This window comes from Eleutherodactylus coqui, chromosome 11 (assembly GCF_035609145.1).
Source record: "Eleutherodactylus coqui strain aEleCoq1 chromosome 11, aEleCoq1.hap1, whole genome shotgun sequence".
In the NCBI taxonomy this organism is placed as follows: Eukaryota; Metazoa; Chordata; class Amphibia; order Anura; family Eleutherodactylidae; genus Eleutherodactylus; species Eleutherodactylus coqui.
Genome location: NC_089847.1, coordinates 117659453 through 117684186, shown reverse-complemented (window position 1 = coordinate 117684186; position 24734 = coordinate 117659453). Strand labels below are relative to the sequence as shown.

At 44.1% G+C, this 24734-nt stretch overlaps 1 protein-coding gene across 2 annotated transcripts in view; it reads right to left on the bottom strand.

The window, feature by feature from the left end:
• Positions 1–24734, bottom strand: part of LRP4 (LDL receptor related protein 4) — a 103807-nt gene that overhangs the window by 41991 nt on the left and 37082 nt on the right. For both annotated transcript variants that reach the window (XM_066583375.1, XM_066583374.1), the window contains exons 2-4: positions 3209–3355; positions 1186–1302; positions 739–852 (exon numbers count right to left, since the gene is read on the bottom strand). In XM_066583375.1, coding sequence (XP_066439472.1) covers positions 739–852; positions 1186–1302; positions 3209–3355 — 378 coding nt within the window. The remainder of the gene's footprint in view (positions 1–738; positions 853–1185; positions 1303–3208; positions 3356–24734) is intronic.

Here is a 24734-nt window from a genome sequence, read left to right as displayed (position 1 = left end):
GGGGGTACAGGGGATGCCAAGTTATGTTACAAAGGCAGGACAGCCTGGATCCATATGGTGAAGTTGCACGAAGAGTGGGACTAAAAACTTTTGCACCAGTGCCCATGAGACTTTAGTTGCAATCATGTCTAGTATCATTCATACAAGTCCAATGCTCAATGGAACTACATAGGTTGATGTGACAGAGAACAGGTGGTGTAGTTCGAAAAAGAATGGACTACTATAAAGAAAGGTAAAAGGGGAAAAAGAACACCCCCCCCCTCCGAAAAAACACTTTACTAAATGGCTGTAATTGTAATATAACACTCCGATGTCTCCGCATTACCCGACTAGCGCTACACAGCAAGAAAACATCAACCTCAAATGACTTCTAACTTGAATCCTGAGTAAATATTTGGCCAACTATCCATTACTTCCCTTAGATTTCATTAACTAAGCCCATATCATGCTTCTGATAATGTTGACAACCCATTTGCTCTCAGTTAGAGCTACACTTAGGATTTCACCATTCCGTGGCCACTTTCATGTATTCTGACCATTCATTGTATAAACGTAGACCTTATTACAGAACGGTGACAATTTTCAGCCAAGTGTTGAATTCCAAGTGTTCACCCCACTGTTGTGGGCGACAACCAATCCATGTGCCAACAAGTCAAGATGGTCGCTCTCATGCCACCAGGACTGATCCTTACCCAAGGACCATATACATCCTTCACATTTTATTGAACACAGGCTTACCACATTGCTCGTCGCTGTTGTCCCCACAGTCATTGTCCCCATCGCAGTGCCACAGGCTCCGGATACAATATCCATTTTGGCAGGAGAATTCGTCCTCCTCACATTCTCGGGGAGCTGTAGGAAACAGACGGGGCATGATAACGATGAACAACTAAAAATCTTCCATCTCACATCATGGCATACAGATATGGGCTGCGGAGAACAGAAGTACAGCGGCACAAGGATTCATTGGCTGGACGTGGATAGGAATTCAAAAAGGGCAAAATGTGCATAATATTTGCATTTATATCGCAGAAGCAGACTCGGGTCAGTTGGCTTTCTATAATTGCCCCTTAGCAATGGCACGTCTGAAGGCATTTTGGAGGTCAGCTCTGCAGAATATATCGGCACCACATCAGGAATTATTTTCCATAAATAACGCCTCCACAAAGTGCAAAGAGTACTCACGACAGTCCTGCTCGTCGGAGTCATCCTCGCAGTCGTTGTCCCCATCACACACCCATGAGCGCCGAATGCATTTGCCATTATCACAGTGAAAGTCCAGAGGAGAGCAGGTGGGCAGCACTGAAAGCAAGAAGCAAAATCTGTACCAAAGAGGTCTGGCCGTTTCAACTGAAATACTCGTATACGACTTCATTGCGGATTTCGCTAATTACATTGCAATGAATGAAATATGCAGTGAAAGTCTGCTGATTATTACACCTTCACTGGTAGAACCATCAACGGACTACACAAAGTGCACCTATTAGTTCTGGTATTGAACCACCATGGCCATATACATACAGTAGGTCCGGAAAGTCTTCAGACCCCTTCACTTTTGTTATGTTGTAGCCTTGTGCAAATTTAAAAAAAAATAAACAAACAAAAAAAAAAAAATTCAGCTTTCCCCCATCATTCTGCATTAAATACCCCATAATGACAGAGTAAAAAACAGAAGGATAGTTCTTCCATTAAAAAAAATAATAATTGTAAAGACTTCTAACATTTTGCATTGCCATAAGTATTCCCACCCCGTACTCAGCACTTAGGTGAAGCACCTCTGGCAGTGATTACAGCCTCCAGTCTTCTGGAGTATTATGCAACATGGTTTGCACACCTGGATTTGGGGGATTTTCTGCCATTCTTCTCTACAGATCCTCACAAGCTGTCAGGTTGGATGGGGGTCGTCTGAACAGTAATTTTCAGGTCTCCCCAGAGAGTCAGGGCTCTGGCTGGGATCACTCAAGGACATTCACAGAGTTGTCCCTAAGCCCCTCCTGTGTGGTCTTGGCTGGGGTCTTAGGGTCATTGTCTTTTTGGAAGGTGACACTTCTGCCTGGTCTGAGGTCTCTTGTGCTCCGGATCAGGTTTTCACCACGATCTCTGTACTTTGCTTCATTCAGCTTTCCATCCCCCCTGACCGGTCTTCCTGTCCCTCAGCAGGATACCCTGACCAGGCATCACTGTAGGGATCGTATTGGGCAGGTGATGAGCGGCGCCTGGTTTCCTTCAGACAGAACGCTTAGAATGGAGGCCAAAAAGTTAAATCTTGGTTTCATCAGACCAGAGAATCTTGTTTCTCACATTAGGAGGGTCCTTTATGGGCTTTTTGGTAAACTCCAGGCAACTTACATGCGTCTTACTGAGGAGAAGCTTCTTTCTGACCCCTCTGCCATAAAGCCCAGATTGATGAAGTGCTGCAGTGATCGTTGACCTTCTGAAAGTTTCTCCCATCTGCACACAGGATCTCTGGAGCTCAGTTACAGCTACCATTGTATTCTTGGTCTCCTCCCTTACCAAGGTCCTTCTCCCCCGGTTACTTAGTTTGTTGGTTAGGCAGCTCTAGGAAGAGTTCTGGTTGTTTCAAATACCTTCCATGTAAGAATAATGGAGGCCGCTGGGCTCTCGGGAACTTTCAGTGCGGAATTTTTTTATTTTTTTTTTTTACAGCCTTTTTCAGATTTGTGCCTCCACACAATCCTATCTCTAAGCTCTACAGGCCATTCTTTCCTCCTCGTGGTTTGGTTTTGGCTCTGATATGCATTGTGAGCTGTAAGACCTTATATAGACAGGGGGGCATCTTTTAAAATTATTTTCAATCAACTGAATTGACCACCAGTGACTCCAACCGAGGTGTAGACACATCGCAAAAGATAATCAAGAGGAATGGGAGTCCCCAGAGCTTAAATGCCAAGTATCATACCAAAGTGCGCAAATACTTATGTCAATGCAAAATGTTAGAAATCTGTAAGTTTTCCTTTTAAAAAAAAATAAAAAATCCTAACATCCTGTTTTCACTTTATCATTACAGGGCATTGAATGCAGAATAATGGGGAAAACTGGAATTTTTTTTTTTAATTTGCACAAGGCTACAACATAACAAAATTAAAAAAATTAAAAAAAAAAAAGGGGGAAAAGGGCCTGAAGACTTTCCGGATGCACTGTATGAGACTTGTACGAACATATTCAGGCAGCCATATACGATACTTACTGCAGCCATCTTCGTCGCTGTGGTCCCCACAATCATTATCGCCATCACATTGCCATTGTGCAGGGATACAGGTGCATTCTCCAAACGCACTTACTGCGCACGTAAAGTGGTTTCGTCCACATGCACACTCCGAGGTACTGGAAAACCCTGAAAGATATTCAAGGATCATATGCTCAGCTGGTTCTATAAGCACCACATCTTACATGTATATACACAAATCATACTATTCCTCCACAGCATCCTTATTCTAGGTTTTCATAGCACAAGCTCCCTGATGAGCCAGCTGCAACTGGTGTATGAGACGCAGTAAAGCTGCTCTGACCCCGACCGCTTGGCCGCATCTACCATCATGCATCTTATGGCTAATGTGATCATAGCAAGTACACTAAAGACACAAACCATAAAATAAGGACAGCGCCTCAGAGCAAGTAGGTAAAGGTTCAACACGACAAAAAAGGGACTTCCCTGGCGTAGACGAACCAACCGTATCGGTAGGTCACCACGCCTCGAATCCCCGCACGGGAAATAGGTGTTGCAGTTATTGACACTCCGTCAAGAAGACATCCACTAAGGGAGAGCGTGACAGTCCCGGTTTCCTGTCTAAAAGATCGGTTGGAGAAGGTTGAAGTAGCTGCCGCTCTACCTCATGGGATTCACCACAGTCCAGCTAGCCATACGCATGGCCAGCGCCCACTTCTGCCCACCAAAAACTTTAATTGCAAGTAGAAATCAGGGTTGCCAGATGAGTCTTCTCTCCAACTGCCCATGCTTTGGGGCACTAGAAGATGGTCATCCATATCCTGACAGAATTGTTACGGTCAGCCGAATTTCCTACAACACATATGGCTAGCACATGTTCAAATCTTTGATGCCACCTCTGGTTTAAAGGAAACATTCGATTTAAAAAATAAAGCCAATATTGAAATATTAAAAACTCCATTTAGGAAAACAATGGGACCTTGACGACTTGTGGATGCTGGCATGGTGACCTGTTGGGTGCTGGTTAACTCCTATCAGTTGGGAAAGCCAATGTATGAAAGACACAGCCACTGGCTGGATTATCAATGCTGTGCCAATTTGTGCAAGTCCTTGTCCATAGTTCTATAAAAACTTTTCACCCCTGTAAACCTCCTTATATTTTGAAATATTTAAAAAACAAACAAACGCTCACTAAATATATAACCTATGCAGCCACTAACAGGCCAAAGATACACTATTGGACCCCACAAGTGGCATTTAGCCCCAGCCACCATGAAGGTTTCTCCCCACGGACTTCCTACCAAGTGTCCAGAAATGCTGCATTACTTGTATGCATCATCCAAAAGTCCTGGTTAGGATTTAATATCATTCAATTAGCAAAGGGCCACAAAAATTGCATTAGTTACACACAGATGTAATATTTTTGAAGCATTTCACCTATTTACCTTACAGAGAACCATAGAAGGAGACGACAGAACCATGAGGTGCTTCCCCAAAGATAAGGGTAGAAAGCCTAGTACAAGCAAACTGACAACTCAAAAACTTTACTTTTTTGTGCCATTGACTGGGGGGAGCGCTCTATTAGGCGTTTTCAAACACTCAAAAGACAGAAATTCAGATATTGTAACCCAAACTACTGGATCTGTATCCGAGTTAAACAGCAACATATCTTCACTTTCCAAGGATGTATGTAAGAAAAAGAACTGGATACAGGGGAGATTAGTGAACAGTAGGATTTCCGGACGAGACGTTCGGTAATGGGGACCTTCAGCTGCTCCTAGGCTGCAATCTGCCGACAGACATCAAATTCTTACAGAAAAGTGCTATAAAACTAACACAGCAAACTGAACACTTACAAAAGTCTCAGTCAAAGCCAACTGAGGAAAATTACATTAAATTAGCGTAAAAGCCTTAATTGTTTCGTCAAACAAACACCAAGAGAACCAAACCGGCAAAAAGAACTAAAACAAAAAAAAAAAAATATATCCCACAATTAGAAAAATCATGGCACTGGACAGAAGTTGCGTCTTGCAGCTGAGCCCCATGCACTACAATGAATAGAGCCGCACCCCTGGGTACAGCCCACAGGGAGGCATTATACTTTTTCTGGAAGGAAGCAGCCATAATTTTTTTAACTAGTAAATCCCTTTAAATCCTTTACTTGATCCAAACGATGTCTGCAATCGCTCTAGTATCAAGACAGAATAGTGTTCAGATATTTGTCAGCTTAAAAGAGAATTTCAGTGATTTGGTGGGGTTTTCTAGGGCCATCAGCCCATATAGGTTGACTAGGCTGCAAGGTCATTGGGTGCATGTATATGTCCATTTTGCCCAAAGATGTTTAGTAGGGTTCAGTTTGGGACTCTGTGCATTCAGTCCAATTGTGTAACATCCATAACCTCAAAGCAACGCAAAACAGCCTTGGATGTATGACCAGGCGCGTGGTCTTGCTGGAAGTATGACCGACCATTCCCAGAGTATTACCACATTGATAGCAGCAGGTTATTATCTAGAATGCCAGGGTCACCGCCATGTTCATGGTTCTTGTCACTACAACCAACGGATGGAGACCATGCCACGTAACACATTCCCAGACCATAACAGAACCTCCGCCATACTTAACTGTTGGCACAACACACTCAGGTAAAAAGGCATTTCTCAGACGTCCCCCACCCAGGTACCTCCATCTGATGTGAAGATGGAGCTCAAAGCTACACCTCAGTTGTCAATCATCCAGGAAAAGGTATAACTACACAATGCAACATATCTGAAGGAGAACTACGGTATTAATCAGGCCTTTGTATTTACTGAAGAGTTTCAGATTTGGGTGGGGAACACACTAAACCCCATGACGTACACCATCCCAACGGACTACACTATGTACAGAGATACTATGTCATGTGACAGCAAGTACAGCAAGTCATCGGTACAGTTATGACCCAGATTCCCTCCAACTGTTCAGACCCCAAAACATCCCATCTACATCAAACTGTCCACAATCCTCTCCAAGCGGATGGTGACCCACTTCAGTCGCCCATCAGTTCCGTTCTTTCACCCCATATCACGCAGACTACCCTGCCCCCAACATGTCGCACACTCATGTATTGTTCCCCAAAGACAATGACCCGTTTATATTCAGCCTCCATCCGGCCTGTTCACAGTGACAGGGAGGGAAAGAGAAACAGGCGTTCTATAGCATACGGGGTTAATTATTTCCACTGCCAAACAATACAGACACAACAGAGCGGTGAATGAAAGGGGAGATAGAAAGGCGACGAAGCCTGCAGTTTATAGTACCAGACGGTAACCTTTCCGCCTTAATCTAGATTACAGATTACAATTCTTTCACGGCAAAACCACTATAAAAATAATCCTGTACTTCAGTGAACCCGCCACGAGGCACAGGAACAAAATCGGGAAAAAGATGAAAAAAAGGCTAAAAATAAAAAATTCTAAAAAGGGGAAACCCTAAAAATGTAAAAAGAATAGTTTTGTGACTAATTTACTGCTACAGATTCTCAACAACAGTTTCTGCTCCGGCCACACCTAAAGCTTAAAGCAATCCTCCAGTTTCAGGATAAAATTCTGTCCCGAGGATGGGAGGGGGTTATATCCTCTACAGTCGTGTGTGTCGGCCCTCCGAACCGCAGGTTCTCGGTAAAGCTTTCGGCCATCCAATATATAATGTCCATTACTCTCCAATTGGCCAGTGTTGATCACAGGAGCAGCTCTGGCCAATCAGAGAGCAGATACAGTGCATTGGTATTCCATTAGCAATACACTGAGGGGATGGACCCTCATATGGTACTATGGCACCCATTTGACCCAAGCCTTGTTCATTGCAGTCCTGCACTATGAAACTGGTAGGACAAGAGGGTTAAGTAGTCTGAAGATTCCATCAGCTGAAAATGGGACTCCGAACTGGAGGCTCAGAGGAAAAGGCAGAGAAGAGTTACAGGCAATATACTTCCTTCGGTCCTGGAACAGAATTTTGTCCCCAAACTGGAGGATGACTTTCTATGCAGAATTCTGCTGGTAGCCCTTTGCCAGAAAGCAGTTAAAGAGGACTCGTCATATCCTCATGTCAGCTAGCTGCATAGCTTTGTAGTTGCGGCCCTACTGACTCAAACGAAGTCTCCGTCTTGTTTATACTTACCCCCATTTGGGCTTCTTTTAGATTAGTCTCCCGATGCTGTGAAGGTCTCAAGTAGGCAGTTCTCTTGACATCAGATGTGATTGACAGTGGTGAGAGTCCTCCCACTTGACACATTCAAAGCACGGGAGCCAAATCTAAGAAGAGTTGGTGAAGTGGAAAGGGAGCAAAGTATAAAGAAAAGACAGATTGTGGCAGCACAACTACAGTATGCAGCTGACCCCGCTGACAATAGGACGCCAAGATTCCCTTTAACGGCAGTTTTCCTGGACTAAGGAATTGATCGTGTATCACAATTCATCGATATTGGATTGGTCGCCCCACGACAATCAACCCAACGGCCCATTAGTTTTCATCCAGTCACATCACTTTGTCCATACATGCAGCCCCGCCTGGTATGCTGGCAGACCCATTCAAGTGAAGCCCTTTGTTGTTAGGCCTGCCGACGGTCAGATCCACGCTGACCAAACGCTGATGGGCTATCCTTAAAAGGAGAAGTAAGCGTTTAAAGGTCCCTTTACATGTAGCAATTATGTGCATAATCAATAGATCGAGTGGGTTGCGGGATAATTATTAGGCGTAAATGTGTGCGACAAACCAACGACCAGCGATAAATCCCCTTCATGCAGACCTGACAATCGTCATTCATCTGCCGCAGCATCGTTTGGTATAGCCAGGCGTCACTGATCGACACTACCCAGTTACTGCTCCGCGGACATGCATGCCAAGCGCATATACGATCACTACATCACCGCTGCTTGCAGGCTGCGTACAATTTATCTTGCTGTGCAAAAGTGCCTTTAAGTCCCAGAAAACACTTCTTCACAGGAGTTCAATAAACTGAGCGAATCTCATTTCTTGCAGCAAAGCGAGGACAAACTGCTGCCTGTTTCCAAGGACAACCGGCGACTACTGAAAAAAGCAATGGATATAAAATGCGGAAAAGCACAAGAAAAAAAACAAAAAACACTAAAAATCAGTACAAAATAGAATTGAAAACTTTGTGTACATGTCAAATAATCAGGACTGAAAGTGAATTACGTGCTACGAGCTCCTGCAGATTGCAAGCTCCCGTGATCGGCAATTTGGTCAAATTTTGTAATAATGTGACTGCCACGAATTAAGCAAGGAAATAGGATAATAGCCATAATATATGCACAGACAAAGCAGTGCTATATGAATTCGATTTGGTAAATTAGAGACCGCTCGGAAATCAGGGGAATAGAATAGACATGGAGCCAGACTGTCTCCCCTGCTGCAGATTATGAGCTCATCACCAGAAGGTCTCTCTGCTCCGACCGTCCTGATCGTATATTAACGGGGCGTTCCGCTCTTCTTTGCATGGATATAAAAAAAATTCAACTAGAGACGAGATACTTGGTGGGATTAGCTCTATAGCCTCATTCACATTGCACAGAGGCTAAATGCTGCACACGATGTCCCATACAGTCTAGCCATAAGGGGCACTGTACATGTATGATGCCATCAGCACTCTGAAGGGTGTCATGTGCACGGAGCAATCAGAGAGACCCCCCATGTACATCTACAGTATGGTTGTTTCTATACATTCATTGGCAAAAAAAATAAAATCAAGCTCCTAGAAGTTGTCAGAATCGAATGAAACGGATTGTAACATTGATATAAGTGATTACAATATCAGAGCAAAAGCATCATTTATTGTGGAGAACTGACCCCTTGTAGGGAGGCTCTAGTACCCTGTTGTACTGCCTCTAGCTTGGATACAAGATGTGATACAGGGGGGCATGGAGGCTCTAGTACCCTGTTGTAGCGCCTCTAGCTTGGATACAAGATGTGATACAGGGGGGGCATGGAGGCTCTAGTACCCTGTTGTACCACCTCTAGCTTGGATACAAGATGTGATACAGGGGGGCATGGAGGCTCTAGTACCCTGTTGTAGCGCCTCTAGCTTGGATATAAGATGTGATACCGGTGGGCATGGAGGCCCTAGTACCCTGTTGTATCGCCTCTAGCTTGTATACAAGATGTGATACGGGTGGACATGGAGGCTCTAGTACCCTGTTGTACCGCCTCTAGCTTGGATACAAGATGTGATATGGGGGAACATGGAGGCTCTAGGACCCTGTTGTACTGCCTCTAGCTTGGATACAAGATGTGATACGGGTGGGCATGGAGGCCCTAGTACCCTGTTGTACCACCTCTAGCTTGGATACAAGATGGGATACAGGTGGGCATGGAGGCTCTAGTACCCTGTTGTACCGCCTCTAGCTTGTATACAAGATGTGAGACGGGCGGGCATGGAGGCTCTAGTACCTGTTGTACCGCCTCTAGCGTGGATACAAGATGTAATACAGGCAGGTATGGAGGCTCTAGTACCCTGTTGTACCGCCTCTAGCTTGTATACAAGATGTGAGACGGGTGGGCATGGAGGCTCTAGTACCTGTTGTACCGCCTCTAGCGTGGATACAAGATGTAATACAGGCAGGTATGGAGGCTCTAGTACCCTGTTGTACCGCCTCTAGCGTGGATACAAGATGTAATACAGGCAGGCATAGAGGCTCCAGTACCCTGTTGTAGCACCTCTATCTTGGCTACAAGATGGGATACTGGTGGGCATGGAGGCTCTAGTACCCTGTAGTATCGCCTCTAGCTTGGATGCAAGATGCGATACGGGCAGCATGGAGGCATATAGGTCCCATATGGTATTCTGTGGCATGTCTCTTGACATTTGTGGCAACTGAGCCTATAGATCATGCAAACTCGTAGGCTGTTAAAGTTAGCTATACATCTGGCGAACAGGCAACCACAGAAGTGTGACAATGTTGTGGGGGCTTCCTGTGACCCCCTTATGTGTGCGGCAGAGCATTATCCCGCTGCCTCTTGGAAGCTACCATGAGAGGAACACATGTGGCTGCAGGAGGTCCTGAACATATCGCTGAGTGGTCATTGTCCCTCGTACCACTACTAGGGGTGACCGACTGTCGTATGCAATGGCCCCCCAGACCATCACACCAGCAGGGGGCAGTGTGCCGCTCCACAGCAAAGACAGGATTAAGGCGCTCACCCCAAAGTCTCTAGACACGAACTTGGTCGTTGTCAGTGCCCAAACTAAACCTAGATTTGTTGCTGAAGACAAGCCGGTTCTACTCTGTCGCAGTCTAGTTTTGTCATTTACGACACCACTTGAAGTGGAGACAACGGTGGATGTCTCAAACAGTTCGCGTGATGGGTGCTTTGAGACCAAATGCCCTTCAGCCGAGCGCTTGGATATGGTTCAGACAAACAAAGGGGCCTGTTACAATGGTACAACCTGTCTCTGGATGGAGGACAATGAAACAATTCAAGCTGCTCATACTTGTTGGACAATCAGACGATCCCCTGAACTGGTGGTCTGTTGAGTGCATCTTGTGTCTGATCACCTTGTGAGCAGGCTCCACTAGGCTCCTAAAAGTCTGGTCAGAACATCCCAGGTGGCGGCAATTTATTGCTACAACCATTCAAATTCTCACATTTCAGTAACTTGCCCGCTCTCAAACTCTGGTAACTGGGTTCTGTGTCATAGAGATGTCTAGTGGTCAACAAGGTCTGCGCATGTAGTGACCTATAGGCTCCTACAGGGCTTTCCTAAGGTTAATAGGTCCTAGGTACCTTACTATGAGCCCTTATGGGGAGATAAGAAGGATCTTTTAGGGGGGGGGGGGGGGGGGGAAACATTCTCCCCAGCAAAAGTGCTAAATAAAATCTGCCTAGCAACAGCTAATTTTTGAGTTGGTCAGCCTCTCCTTATGGTAGAACTTATGTGACTGGGGAAAACTGCCCATGTGACTTAAAGTGAAAACCGCAAGAGGTCCTGCGATTGAAAGAGAATAGGAGGAGAAAGCCAAGCACATGCAATATAGAGGGAAAGGGAAGTGGGGAGCTGGTGGAGGGAAGTGATCAGAGAATGAAGTGCTGCGGAGAGCAGAAGCCAAAAGCCAAGGCCTGGCTGAGGAAAGAGCCCGGAGAGGGAGAGGAGTCAATCTCAACTCTGCCAGAAGACACCTGAGTCAAGGAAGATACCGGAGATTGCAACTGTGAGTTTATGCGCCAAAGCGCATAAGTCCCTGCACACAGTCAGGAGTTGGTTTCCCCCAAGAAAGCCATACTTCACATCTCGCAAAGAAGTTCAGCACCCAAATTTAACCCATTCCTAAAAGTGCTAGTTTCAGATGGGAGACCACCAGAGTCCAGCAAGTGTCTCACTCAGTCTTCCAACATAATCTTATTATACAGCGATTGCTGAGAAGTTGGTCATCTTCCATTGTTATGTGTGAGTATATTGTGGATTTTACCAGTTGCTTTACCAAGCATTGTGCGAATTGTACTCCTCTTGCAAATCTAAGTAAACTGTGTGCCTTCAGGTTTACTTTATTAGGTCTACTTATTCCACTAAGGGAATACATTACATAAAGGCACTGGCGTCACGGCAAACAAAAAACAATTCATTTAGCCAGAAACCCACTTTACAATCCACCCTGCAGCTCAAGCTACCCTTATAGGCAGAGTGTAGCCAACACCATGACTAGCGCTACTCCCCTGTTAACTCCTGTTCACTGCACACAAGTGGGGGGTGGAAGAGCCCTTTTATAGGCCAGGGGTGGAACCACTTTTAGGACCTCAGGTGGCAAGACTGTTCATCTAATCAAGTCACAACTTTAATCATTTGCATATATGCCTGAGAAGTAAACGGCATGCCAAATTTGCAGCAAAATGATAATTCCTAGGTGCTGGATTTTGTTTTTCTTTCTACAAAGATTCTTAATACTGCCAGATACTTGAGGTCCGGATGTTGATAAACGTGCATAAGATCGCATGTATCTTAGGGCTTATTTAGACGACCGTATATCGGCTCGGTTCTCACGCCGAGCCGATATACGGTGACCTTGTCTGCGGGGGGGGGGGGGGGGGGGGGGGAATGAAAGAGCGAGGAGCAGGAACTGAGCTCCCGTCCCTTCCCCGCCCTCGCCACGATTTGCAATGGGAGGGGCGGGACGAGAGAGGAGCTAAGCGCCGGGACTTCGCTCCGCCCCATCTCGCCCCCTCCTATTGCAAATAGTGGCAAGGGGCGGAGAGGAGGCGGGAGCTCTGTTCCTGCTCCTGGCTCTTCCATCCTCCTCCCCCTGCAGACAAGGACACCGTATATCGGCTCGGCGTGAAAACCAAGGCGATATATGGTAGTCTGAAATAGCCCTAAGGGGGTAAAAAAAAAACAAAAACAAAAAAAAAAACGGTTTATTTTTGCAAGCTCATGGATGAGTGGTTTGCCCAGCCCTGGCTTTATTGTTACAGATAATATGGGAGAATCTAACATACAGTAGTTGTGCTACTTCCTCAATGTCTAGAACTCGCCGAAACTCCGCTCAGTCTCAGGTTTAATCTCTGCACATGTTACGGCCTACCGTCGGATGCAATAAATGAAAATCTGATGAAAGGACCTTTAAGCTGAAGAGCTGCATTGTGTGGGTCGGTTTGGGATAGTGTAGCTTTGCCAACGTCTCAATAGCAGCCCTCAATAAGCACAAAATAAAAAGGATCGCCATGGACTATTGTTTGACAGTTACAGACTCCCAATTCCACGACACGTTATTTTATAGACCTGACCTTTCAGCATCCCAAGTTCAATTGAGAAGAAAACGCCTATATCTACACAAAGAAGTAACATGGTTCTTTAAAAAAGGGAGTTGCTAGGAGCTGCCCCTTAAAATCAGGAAGAGTAAGTGCGTGAAATTTCACCACCCAAGAGGTCCTCTAAAGCGCCAGATGACCCCTATGTAGTGGCGACCTCGGTGCTGCTAAGAATTTGAGACCGTTGAGTCGTCCCAAAAAGGAAGAACTTCGGGCTCATTCACACAGGCGTATGCGTTTTTGGTCACAGAAATGCGCTGCATATCTACTGCCTTAGTATTGCGTTTCTGCAGCGTGCGCACATATCCGGCATATTCACTCTTTTTTTTTTTTCCAGGCGTGCAAATTTAAAAAATAAATAAATTAATATAAAAAAAAGACGACCCAGTTGGTTTCACTATTTTTTTTTATTTTATTTTTTTAAACAATGTGTCCTGCCATCATGCGTAAAAATGCAGTGAATACGCATGCCACTGGGCATTTGCTACATATTTACGTGATCCTATAGACTGCAAAGGGCAAGTTTGGTCCATTAATGTGCCCCAAAAATAGGACACACTACGATTTTACTCACACGACTGAAAGCCCGAGATCTCAAACTCAAATCAATTGGGTGTTTATTCTGTCTGTATGTACAAGTGTAATACGGAACATAAACATGGGTCTCTGGGAATGAGCCCTTACTAGCAGGTCTGATTACGTAAGAAGAAATAAATAAATAAAAATTAGTTCTGCATAGTAAAAAAGGACCAGATTAGCAAAAACAGTATGAAATAAAAAAAGAATAGAAAAATAAGAGGAGACTCCTGTTGGCAACATCTAATATTCTACAGATCACAGCAAAAACTCTGAATGGATAGTGTGATAAGAAAGCAAAACCTACGCTGCCTTATCCTTTGATACATTTCAGAAGGTCTCCATTTAAAGGGGGTTTCCCAGCTTGGACAACCCCTCCTCATACGGCGGGTCCCTACAGCCCCCACAATCAGCTGTTATCTGCCAAGGACATGACGGAGTTCCCACACGTACAGTATAAAGCCCCACATTTTCGTATTTTGGTGGAAACGACGTATGCCATGTGCATTAAAAATACTGCCTGCCCCAGTTTTTATCTGGGTTATGGACAAGTTGGTTTTTCATTAATTTGATTAAATTAAAAAAGTTGCATCTGCTGGCGGTCACAAAAGTAAACCAAAACGCTGCACACCCCCTTCAATGTAAAATGCATCAAGTTTAACTGGTGGCATTAACCCCCAAGAGTTAACATAAGAGGGGTATTCTACACGGGCGATATTCCCATGCGAGTTTTGACAGATATGGATGGGACTTGAACGGGAAAAGAACCCATTGAGTCCAATTGCATGTACACTGGCCATTTATTTTTATTTTTTTTTTATCAGCTAGGACATACTGCAATTTTTCTATTTTGGGGCAATTCTTGTTCAAGCAAAAAAAAAAAAAAATAAATTTATAATATATATATTATGCGACGAGTTTTCCCGTCCTATTAAAAACAATGGCTGATGCATTCAAGGGAATGCCCAAAGAAAGGGCATGCTGCAAAAAAATAAAAGCATAGTTTTACATTCGTGCATGATTCTCACGGCCGTGTGACAGGGGCATCACACACTGTACTTGCCTATGTAAGATACGGCTGAGCGAATATTCAAACATGTGGGAAAGTAGATGCGGCTACCTTCCTCCACCAACATGGGGGGGGGGGGGGGGGGGGGGGGGGGGGGGGGGAGAAGATGTATCAAGACCAGTGCAAATTAAAATTAAGTGGAGGTTCTAAAATTTTACTCAGCAATGAGCATTTGTAAAAAGAATCTTAGAACCCAATCGGTTTCTATGGGCAACAGTTGGTAGCCAGGGAGAGTCACAGAAGAGCAGCCCGGCACTCTTAAACGTGGTCTAAAAGACTGTCTATGTGTTGCCCGTAGCAACCAATCACAGCACAGCTTTCACTTTACCTCAGCAGGATAAGAAATGAAAGCTGCGCTGTGATTGGTTGCTATGGGCAACAAAGACAGATGATCCTTTAGACAGCTTTCATAAGAGTGTGGTGCCGGCCACCCTGTACTACCCCAAGATTTCTCACCAACATCCATGATCATAAAGGCTTCTCTTTCTCAGACTTTCCCGTCAACGCAAACAGTGCCAGCAGCGCTGCCACACAGACACAGCAGGGGTCCAAGCCTTCCTTTTTTCTATGTGAAAAGGGAAGAATCACGAAACAGCCCAGAGATTTTCCTAAAAATAAGTAGCCGGCACTGGACTGGAGCTTTAACCATTTAGAAATTCTACCACACTAGGCTTTTGCACAAAAATATATTTAAAAAAAATTATATATATATATATATATATATATATATATATATATATATATATATATATATATATATATATATATATATATATATATCCCAACCCCCCCTCCCCCCCCCCCCCCAAATATAGATTTATAATAAATAGGGTCACGCTTAATCCCAAGTATGTTTGAGGGCCTACAGTAATTACAGACGGCCTCCGATATGGGAAATCAGACATTATTGTATTGTGTGTAATTAATCTTGGTTCATTAGTCAAAATAATAGAAACCCTAATTAGGACTTAAAAGGTTTGTACCAGAATTTAACGTTATCCCCGATGCACACGATCGGGAATAACTTGCTGATTGGTGGAGGCCTCACCGCTGAGACCTCCACCAATGCAGAGTTCAGGGGTCCCATGTCCCCAGTCTTCCTCACTATGGGGTTACTGCACTTCATGCCATGAGGAGGAGACTAAATAAAAGCGCTAGGACTAGGATATTAATAGGCTTATAAGGAAAAATCATGAAAATCCAATTTGTGGGGGTCCACGGCCCAGGGGTCCCTACCGATTAGCTGTGTGAAGAGGCCATGGCACTTATACAGCATTGTATGCAGGCTGCAGCACTTGCCTATTTTAAAACCGGGGCATAGCTGGCCATAAGCATGTGCGACCCATGCTGCTTAGAGGGGGGCCAGTCTCCAGCTTGTATGGGGTGAGGGGGGTGCACCAGGTGGATGTAAGTCGGGGTGATCAGTCTTCTTAGGTCTGCCCGACCAGATGATCTTCCTCCTCCGTGTAGCAGTATATTGTAGTGCTACATAAATCCTCCTCCACCCAAGTGATGTCTGAAGTGCTGCGCTCCTGCAACATAGCTTAGTTCTGCTACCTATTGCATTTGTGTTTTGAGCTTGGTTCTGGTATTGTATCCATTTACTGAGCTTGGTTCTGATGCTGTATTTATTAATCAAGGTGTTTTGATGTGGGTATGTTGCTATATTGATGCTTTGTGCACAAATATAGGCAGATTACCCATCAGGTGCAACACAATGTTATTTTTCTTATGACGAGTGGGGTATGCCAAAAAAATAAAATAAAATCCAACACAGGGTTCCACTTAATCTAAGGCCGGCACCGGGAAGTGTCCAATATAGCAATCCCATTCACTTGAAAGGGACTCAGCTGCTGAAAGACCATGTGACGCCACTCACTGGTCTGAGAAGAGGTGATGAGCGGGGTTCCTATGTGGTAGACGCCCAACCACTGAATATTCACGGCCTATCACAAGAACACGTCATCAGGATCTTATTCCCCCCCAAAAAACTCCTTTAAGAAGCTTATTTCAGTTTCAGCAAAATTAGAAAATTCTTAGTATAAAAAAAAAAAATAAAAAAAAAAAAAAAAGGTAGTTTTCCAATATACTTTCTACATCAATTCCTCAAGCCTTCTGCTTGCTGTCATTGACTAGGAACCTTCCAGTGGATAGAAGTCTATCTTGGCCATATCACAGTACTGTTCTCAGAGCCCTGATGTGTGTCCATCATATGGCCATGGTAGATTTCCATCCACTGTAAGAAAACAAGTGACAACAAGCAGAGATCCTGAAAACAAGAGAGATTGTTGCAGAAAGTACATTAAATAAAATTTTTAAAAAAATCTGCCAAAAGCAAAATAGCCCTTTAAATCATTCAAATGAAAGGGAGAAGCAGAGCCAATGCCGTAAATCTGAGTTGCGCTAGCTAGACGTTGCAAGTTTTACTGTGCATTTAAAGTCCGCCTATTATCCGGACGTACAAAACAAAAAATTTGGGAAAAAATACAGCGCAAACAGCACATAAAAGCCTCGGCCTCATTCTGGCATAGAGAGAATAGAGGAGGAAAAAAAGGCTTGAAATATTTGCCCAAAACCAGTGCCAGTCCTTGGGATAAATTATTGTTGCAAAGAGCTGGGGTTCTAAAAAAACCAGCAGGGGGCCCCAGCGAGATATAGGGGTTGCAAAGGCCGCTCATTGTAAGAAAGCGCTGCAGGTGCCGAGAACCTATTGTGCAATGAAGCATGCTATATGGACAACACAACCTAACCCCAAATACACAAACACACAACAGGGCGGCATCACCGCACACAACATGCACCAAGTGAGAAGTGTTTCTTGTTTTCATCTATGGATGTGAAAGATTCCCCCCCCCCCCCTCCCTCCCAAGTGAAGTGTAAGGAAATAAGGAAGAATTGTGCAAGGCCCTTTTAGAAATACAAGGAATCCCCTACTGTTCCCGGCCCTACATAGCCAAGCTCCTGGGGTCTGCTTTCTGAAGCCGCTTATTATCCGGCTCCAGGGGTGATCCAGGACTGAAACATTCCCACAATCCCCTGCAGGGGAAGATTCGCCCTGATACACAGCAGGGGGGACAAAAAAGGGAGCAGAGGGGGTGTAGGGGGGGATTACATGGCAATGGAAGGAGGGGGATGCATGTTTGTGCATCAAATAGAAATAATAGAATTACTTCAGGAGACAGGTCTGTCCGCAGGGAAGGTTTACCACTTTTTTTTTGGGTTCAAACAAAGGCAACGCGATCACCCATCTAATGCTTTCACCCCTTCTTGGGGTAATCGTCTTCAAAAGGATACAAACAAACAAAACAAACACATCCATTGTGAATGGGATGAAATGAAATGGCAATGGAGAGTCGAAAAATGTTAGAATGTATCTAGCCGTTAAGTAAAGTTCTATTCGGGTCATTGCAATTAGACTGTGAGCTCTGCGGGTGAATTCCGAGAGACTACACCATTGGAGAGAGGGTTGGAATTTAGGGTCACGAAATGTCATTATACCATTTTGTGACCCTAAAATTCCAACAGTCTGTCTAATGGTGTAGTCTTTCGGAACCATTACATACATACGCCAATCCTAGTCTCTCGGAACTAGTACATACATACGCCAATCCTAGTCTCTCGGAACTAGTACATACATACGCCAATCCTCTGTGCCATGCCAGAACTTTTTGATTTATAAGGTCTATGGAACTTGTATGTAAATAGGGAATGGAAAAGTGCCTCTATTGCAATGAATTACCTATAAATCAAGTTACCTTCCAATAGGTGGCGCTGTGGAGGTACTTTTCCACCTCATCTTAGCACCCTTTTTTCCCCCCCCAGAGAACATTGCATGGCCTAACTACGACTGCCTACACCAACTTGGTGCTCTCCTCAAGGAGAAACCCCCTAGACCTATATAACATATAGTAAGGCTCCGTAATAAGAAGTCCCATGCAATTTTGTAAAATCTATTATACTGAAAGGTCATCCAGACGTCACAAAAGGTTCGTCCACTTGGGCTCCCACAGTAGATCTATTTCCCCATCCACCGAAGGTCCGGATCACTGGTTACAGAGGGCTGGGCTCCTAGGTTCCTACAACTCCCATGGAGATGAATGCAGAGGTGAGCACACATGAGCGGACACCGCTCTGCTGGAAACAAATCCAATCTTAAGTCAGCGGGACTCCAAGAAAATCTTATGGTACGTTTGCTTGCACGATTCAGAGGATGCGGTTGCACCCGGGCCCAGGAGCCTTAGGGGGCCCATAAGGCCTCTCTTCTCCATATAGGGAGCCCAGTACTATTAATAAAGCATTACAGTTGGGGGCCCCGTTACAGGTTTTGCATCGGGGCCCAGGAGCTTCAAGTTTCTCCTCTTGCTGCAATCTGGATAGCGATATCTGCTTTCAGTGCTGTCCACAATTAAAGCGGACCCAGGCACCAGCAGGGATCCTTTGTGGCCAACTCCCACTGATCAAGTATTGATGACCTATCCTTTAATAATAAAGTCCTGGAAAAAGCTTTAAAAAGGGTTTTCTAGGACTGTACATTTTTTCTACTGAACCCATTCTGTTCAATTGAATGGGTGCTGAACTTCCTGCAGGAACCAGCTGATCGGCAGGGATTCCAGTACCAGATCCCCACTGATCATTTACTGAGGTCCTATTGGTCATCAATAGAGAATAAATAAGAGTTCCGGAATACCCCCTGAAGTAAACTACAAATTTATCCTTTTTTGTATATTTTGGATGAGACTATATATTTCTATATTCCAGGCAATGAAATAAAAACCTAGAGGAGCCTAGTCCGCTTTTGCTTGGCGTCTCCCTCTGGGTCATAGAGCTGGGTGCGAGCCAGAGAGCCCTACATGCTATATATGGATAGGGGACTTTTATAGAAGGTTAGCTTTTTGGTCTATGGGCAAAGGGGCGTGGTCTAAATGACTTTTCCCGCTAAAATTGTGTTGCAAAATCTGCTGTACAACTAAGTGGTATACGAACACTGATGCATCTAAACAGGGTAAGTAAATTTGCCCAGTGTTTCTGTACAAAAAAGGAAACCCTTTTCGCTAGTCTTATACAACCCGTTTAAGAGTTGTGTCTAAATGGGCCTTTATAGTTGACAGATAGGTGATAAGAGTCTGATCAGTGAGAGTCTCATCACTAATTCTCCCCACCACCACCAAGAATAGGATCCTGTCTCCCCTTCTCCTCCAGCACATCCCCTTGCCACACCACTGCTTGTGCTGACATAATTGGCAGATACTGGAGCGACGTGAGGATGGGCTGACACATCTGCAGCACAGAAAAGAACCACCCGGACAGACACGCAGGGGCTGGGCACAGGGTTGGATTCCGCTGCCGGATCCTGCATGCAGAATCAAACTCAGCCGTGTGCATTCGGAGAGCATTTAATGATGGCCGCCTGCAGACGGCCGGGTCAGAGATGCCGACCCGTACCTCTGCAGAGACCTGCGGTTCACCCGCTCCCTGCGTCTTCCGTCTCTGCTATGCGCCGGCGCATGGGCAGAGCGGAGCTGGCCCGTCACTACTGACATTTCTGTGCGGGCCTCTGCGAGACCCGCACAGAAATAGAACATGGCGCAATTTGTTTTCCGCGTGTGTTTTCACGCGGACAAATCGCGGCTGGGTGCATAGGATTGCATTATGTAATGCCATCCTATGCAAGCGGGCACGGGCGGAAATTCCGCCCATGTGCAGGGGGTCTTTAGCCATTTATAAATAAAGGTTTTCGTTTCACACTTTTTGCAGTGACTTTTCTATATTTCTGGATTGGAGCATCTGTTCAATATAAACAGGTACATCACCACCAAGTCTTAGGCCTACCCCTCACGCAGGCGTTTTTCTGTGATTGACGTGGCGTTTTTAGCGCAGATCACGGTACAACGCTCCCATTGTTTTCAATGGAGCCTGTCAGACAGCTGGTCGATCGCAGCAATTTCCAGAGCCGTGATTTTCAAGCCGAGTCGGTTATATTTTTCAGCGTTTAGCGCACCTCATTAGTGATGAGGTATGCTAAACCCAGCTGTTGGCTGCAGGGAGCTGCGGCCGAAAGTGAAGTCGCAGCGCTTTGCCGAACGCCTGCGTGATAACCGTTTATAACAGTGCTAAAAACGCAGCTGAAACCGCAGTCAAACGCTGTCAAAAACGCATGACAACGCAGATAAAAACGAAGCTTCAAAATAAAATATATTAAAAGCTTTGTCCAACTATTGATAGGCCATCATAATAGATTGGCAGGGGTCTTGCATGGCAGATACCCACCAGTCAGCTGGTTGCCAGGCAGGTGCGTTTATGCACAGATCCTAATTCTAGAAGAAGCAGTCAGCTCAGTGATGCCTGCAGTGGTCAGGCTTGGTATTGCAGGCAAAGTTCCCATTCACTGTTATTTGTTAAAGGGGTTCTGTCATTAAAAACAAAAAATTTTATACTTACCTATTGCTCCCCAGGCAGCCTGCTTACCTCTTCTTCTTATCCCAAATCTTCTCCTGGAGCCGCTTGTCAATTCGGTCACGTGACCTCCAGCACCCGATTTTCTTCCATCCGGTCAAAAAGCGTACACTGCCTACCTTCCGCTTCCTTCAGGTCAATGTACGCATACGTCACTAGTGACGTGTGCGTACATTGTCTTGTGAGGAAGCGCGGAATGAAGGTAGCAGCGCGAGTCAACGGCACGACTGCGCACGCGCGAGACAGCGGCACACGACTGCGCATGCGCGAGTCTGCGGCGCGCTCGCGCTCGCCTGGGAGCACGTTACACGTGCACACTCTCTGCCAATAGAAATGTATCCCTGACACTGTTGTCAGGCAGAATACATTTCTATTAGCCAATGGAAATGCAAGCTTCTGCTGCCTCTCGGCCAATAGAAATGTATCCCTGACACTGTTGTCAGGCAGAATATATTTCTATTAGCCAATGGAAATGCAAGCTTCTGCATATAAGCATATATATATTTTATTTATATAAATATATATATAAATAAAAGTATATATATAAAAAAGCATATATGTGTGTGCATATATAAATATATGCATATATATATATGTGTGTGTGCATATATAAATATATGCATATATATATATATATGTGTGTGTGCATATATAAATATATGCATATATATATATGTGTGTGCATATATAAATATATGCATATATATATGTGTGTGTGCATATATATATATATATATATATATGCATATATATATATATATATATATGCATAAATATATATATATATATATATATACACGCATATATACATATATATATATATGCATATGCGCATATATACATATATATATGCATATATACATGCATATGCATATATATGCATATATATATATATATGCATATGCATATATATGCATATATATATATATATATGCATATGCATATATATGCATATATATGCATATATATATATATGCATATATATATATGCATATATATATGCATATATATATATATATATATATATGCATATGCATATATATATATATATATATGCATATGCATATATATGCATATATATATATATATATATGCATATATATGCATATATATATATATATATATATATATATATAAATAAAAGTATATATATAAAAAGCATATATGCATATATATATATATATATATATATATATATATATATATATATATATATATATATATATATATATATATTTATATGCATATATATGCTATCTGTATCTGTCTACCCGTCTGTGTCTATCCGTCTGTATTTATCCGTCTACCCGTCTGTATTTATCCGTCTGTATTTATCCGTCTATCCGTCTGTATTTATCCGCATTTTGAATCCAAGCTAGAGGTAGTACAACAGGGTACTAGAATCTCCATGTCCACCCCCGTATCACATCTTGTATCCAAGCTAGAGGTGGTACAACGGGATACTAGAGCCTTCATGCCTGCCTGTATCACATCTTGTATCGAAGCTAGAGTTGGTACAACGGGATACTAGAGCCACCATGCCCGCCTGTATCACATCTTGTATCTAAGCTACAGGTGGTACAACAGGGTACTAGAGACTCCATGCCTCCCCATATCACATCTTGTATTCAAGCTAGAGGCGGTACAACGGGGTCCTAGAGCCTCCATGCTCCCTGTATCACATCTTGTATCTAAGCTACAGGTGGTACAACAGGGTACTAGAGCCTCCATGCCCCCCGTATCACATCTTGTATCTAAGCTACAGGTGGTACAACAGGGTACTAGAGCCTGCATGCCCGCCTATATCACATCTTGTATCCAAGCTAGAGGTGGTACAACAGGGTACTAGAGCCTGCATGCCCCCTGTATCACATCTTGTATCCAAGCTAGAGGCGGTACAACAGGGTACTAGAGCCTGCATGCCCCCTGTATCACATCTTGTATCCAAGCTAGAGGCGGTACAACAGGACATACATATATACATACAATAAGACCAGCTTTATACAGATGTAAGTGCAGTTGCGCACACTTTTGTGCACTTTTTTGTCTCTCTGAGGGCAGCCGCACATGGGTGTAAGCGTGGAACGTACATGTCCTATGCAGTGTGTAGATATATTACTATACATATTATATGTGTGTGTGTGTATGTATGTGTATGTGTATATATATATATATATACACACATACATACATATATCTATACACACACATCTTGATACATATACGCATAGATAAATGTATATATACATACACTCATACAATACATTGCATGGGGAATATTCCTGTTTTTACCATGTGGAGTGACTACTGTGAGTGACTGCTATGAGTGACTGCTTTGAGTGACTGCTTTGAGTGACTACAGTGAGTGGCTACTGTGAGTGACTGCTATGAGTGACTGCTATGAGTGACTGCTTTGAGTGACTACAGTGAGTGGCTACTGTGAGATTGCAGGGAAGATCTGGAGGCCCTTGGGAAACTCTGGGTGTTCAGAGACCCAGGGAGAAACACTAGCAGATTTTGGTAGACTGCAGGCAGGACTATTCACTGCACTGGATGGGCGGAAGTAGCTTTGTGAGGGCGGAAGTGGTCAGCACAGCAAGGGGTGCTGGGAGATGACCTCCTAGCAGGAGGGGCTGAAGATGTAAACAGAGCATGGAGGTGAAAAATGGAGCCTAGGTAAGTACTACTTCTGAAAAAAACGTTTTATATGTGTTATTTACCACAGGTTGTGCCAGCGGGGCAGATTTACTGGAGAAAAAAAATACAGATTGTAATGACAGAACCCCTTTAAATCTATGTTTATGTAGGGATTTAGAATTCCATCAGAAAAAGCAAAGTTCCAAATGCCATAAAGATATATAAAAAAAAAAAAAAAAAGCACAGGATATTTTAATCCCCTTTTAAAAAGGGGGTTGTACAAAAAAAAACAAAAAAAAAACAAACACATGTTTTGCTGAATGGTTGGGGTCTCATCAGAAAACAAGGGTCTCATGTTCCCTATCCTCCTCATTTCACATCCTGTAGCAAAGAGGAGGCTGATTAGGTGGCTGGCTGCACATGCGCAGCCGATGGTCCATTCACTTTCAATGAGGGTGAGAGAAATACCTGAACGGCAGTCCCATTGAAAATTCATGGAGCGGAAGCGCACTTGCGTGACATAGGATAGGTGATGACTATAGTCTGTGGGGGTTTCACCACTGAGATCCCCACTGATACTGAGAACAGGGGTCTTGTGTCCCTCCCCTCTCGTCTCAGCAGGGAGATCCCCACTGATCATAAAGTTATTACCTATCCAGTGAACAGGAGATAACTTTAGATTTTGGCATGACCCCTTTAAGTACCGATGACCTATCCCAATATCAGATCAGTAGGGGGTCTGACTCCTAGCTCCCATGCTAATAAGCAGTTTGGAGGGACTTTGGCTTCTTCTTTGGCCGGTTACTTCACGGTCATCGGTCACATGGCTTTTCTACAGCTCCGTCCCATTCAAGTGAATGGGATGGAGCTGCAATACCAGCTGTAACCACTAAGCAACGTATGGCGCTGTGCCTGGTATACAATGAAGAAGCCAGAGAGCTCACCGGAGCCCCTTTAATGGCAGACTGGTGGGGTGCAGGAAGTTACTGAAATGAATGAGAAGCCCATTAAAAGTC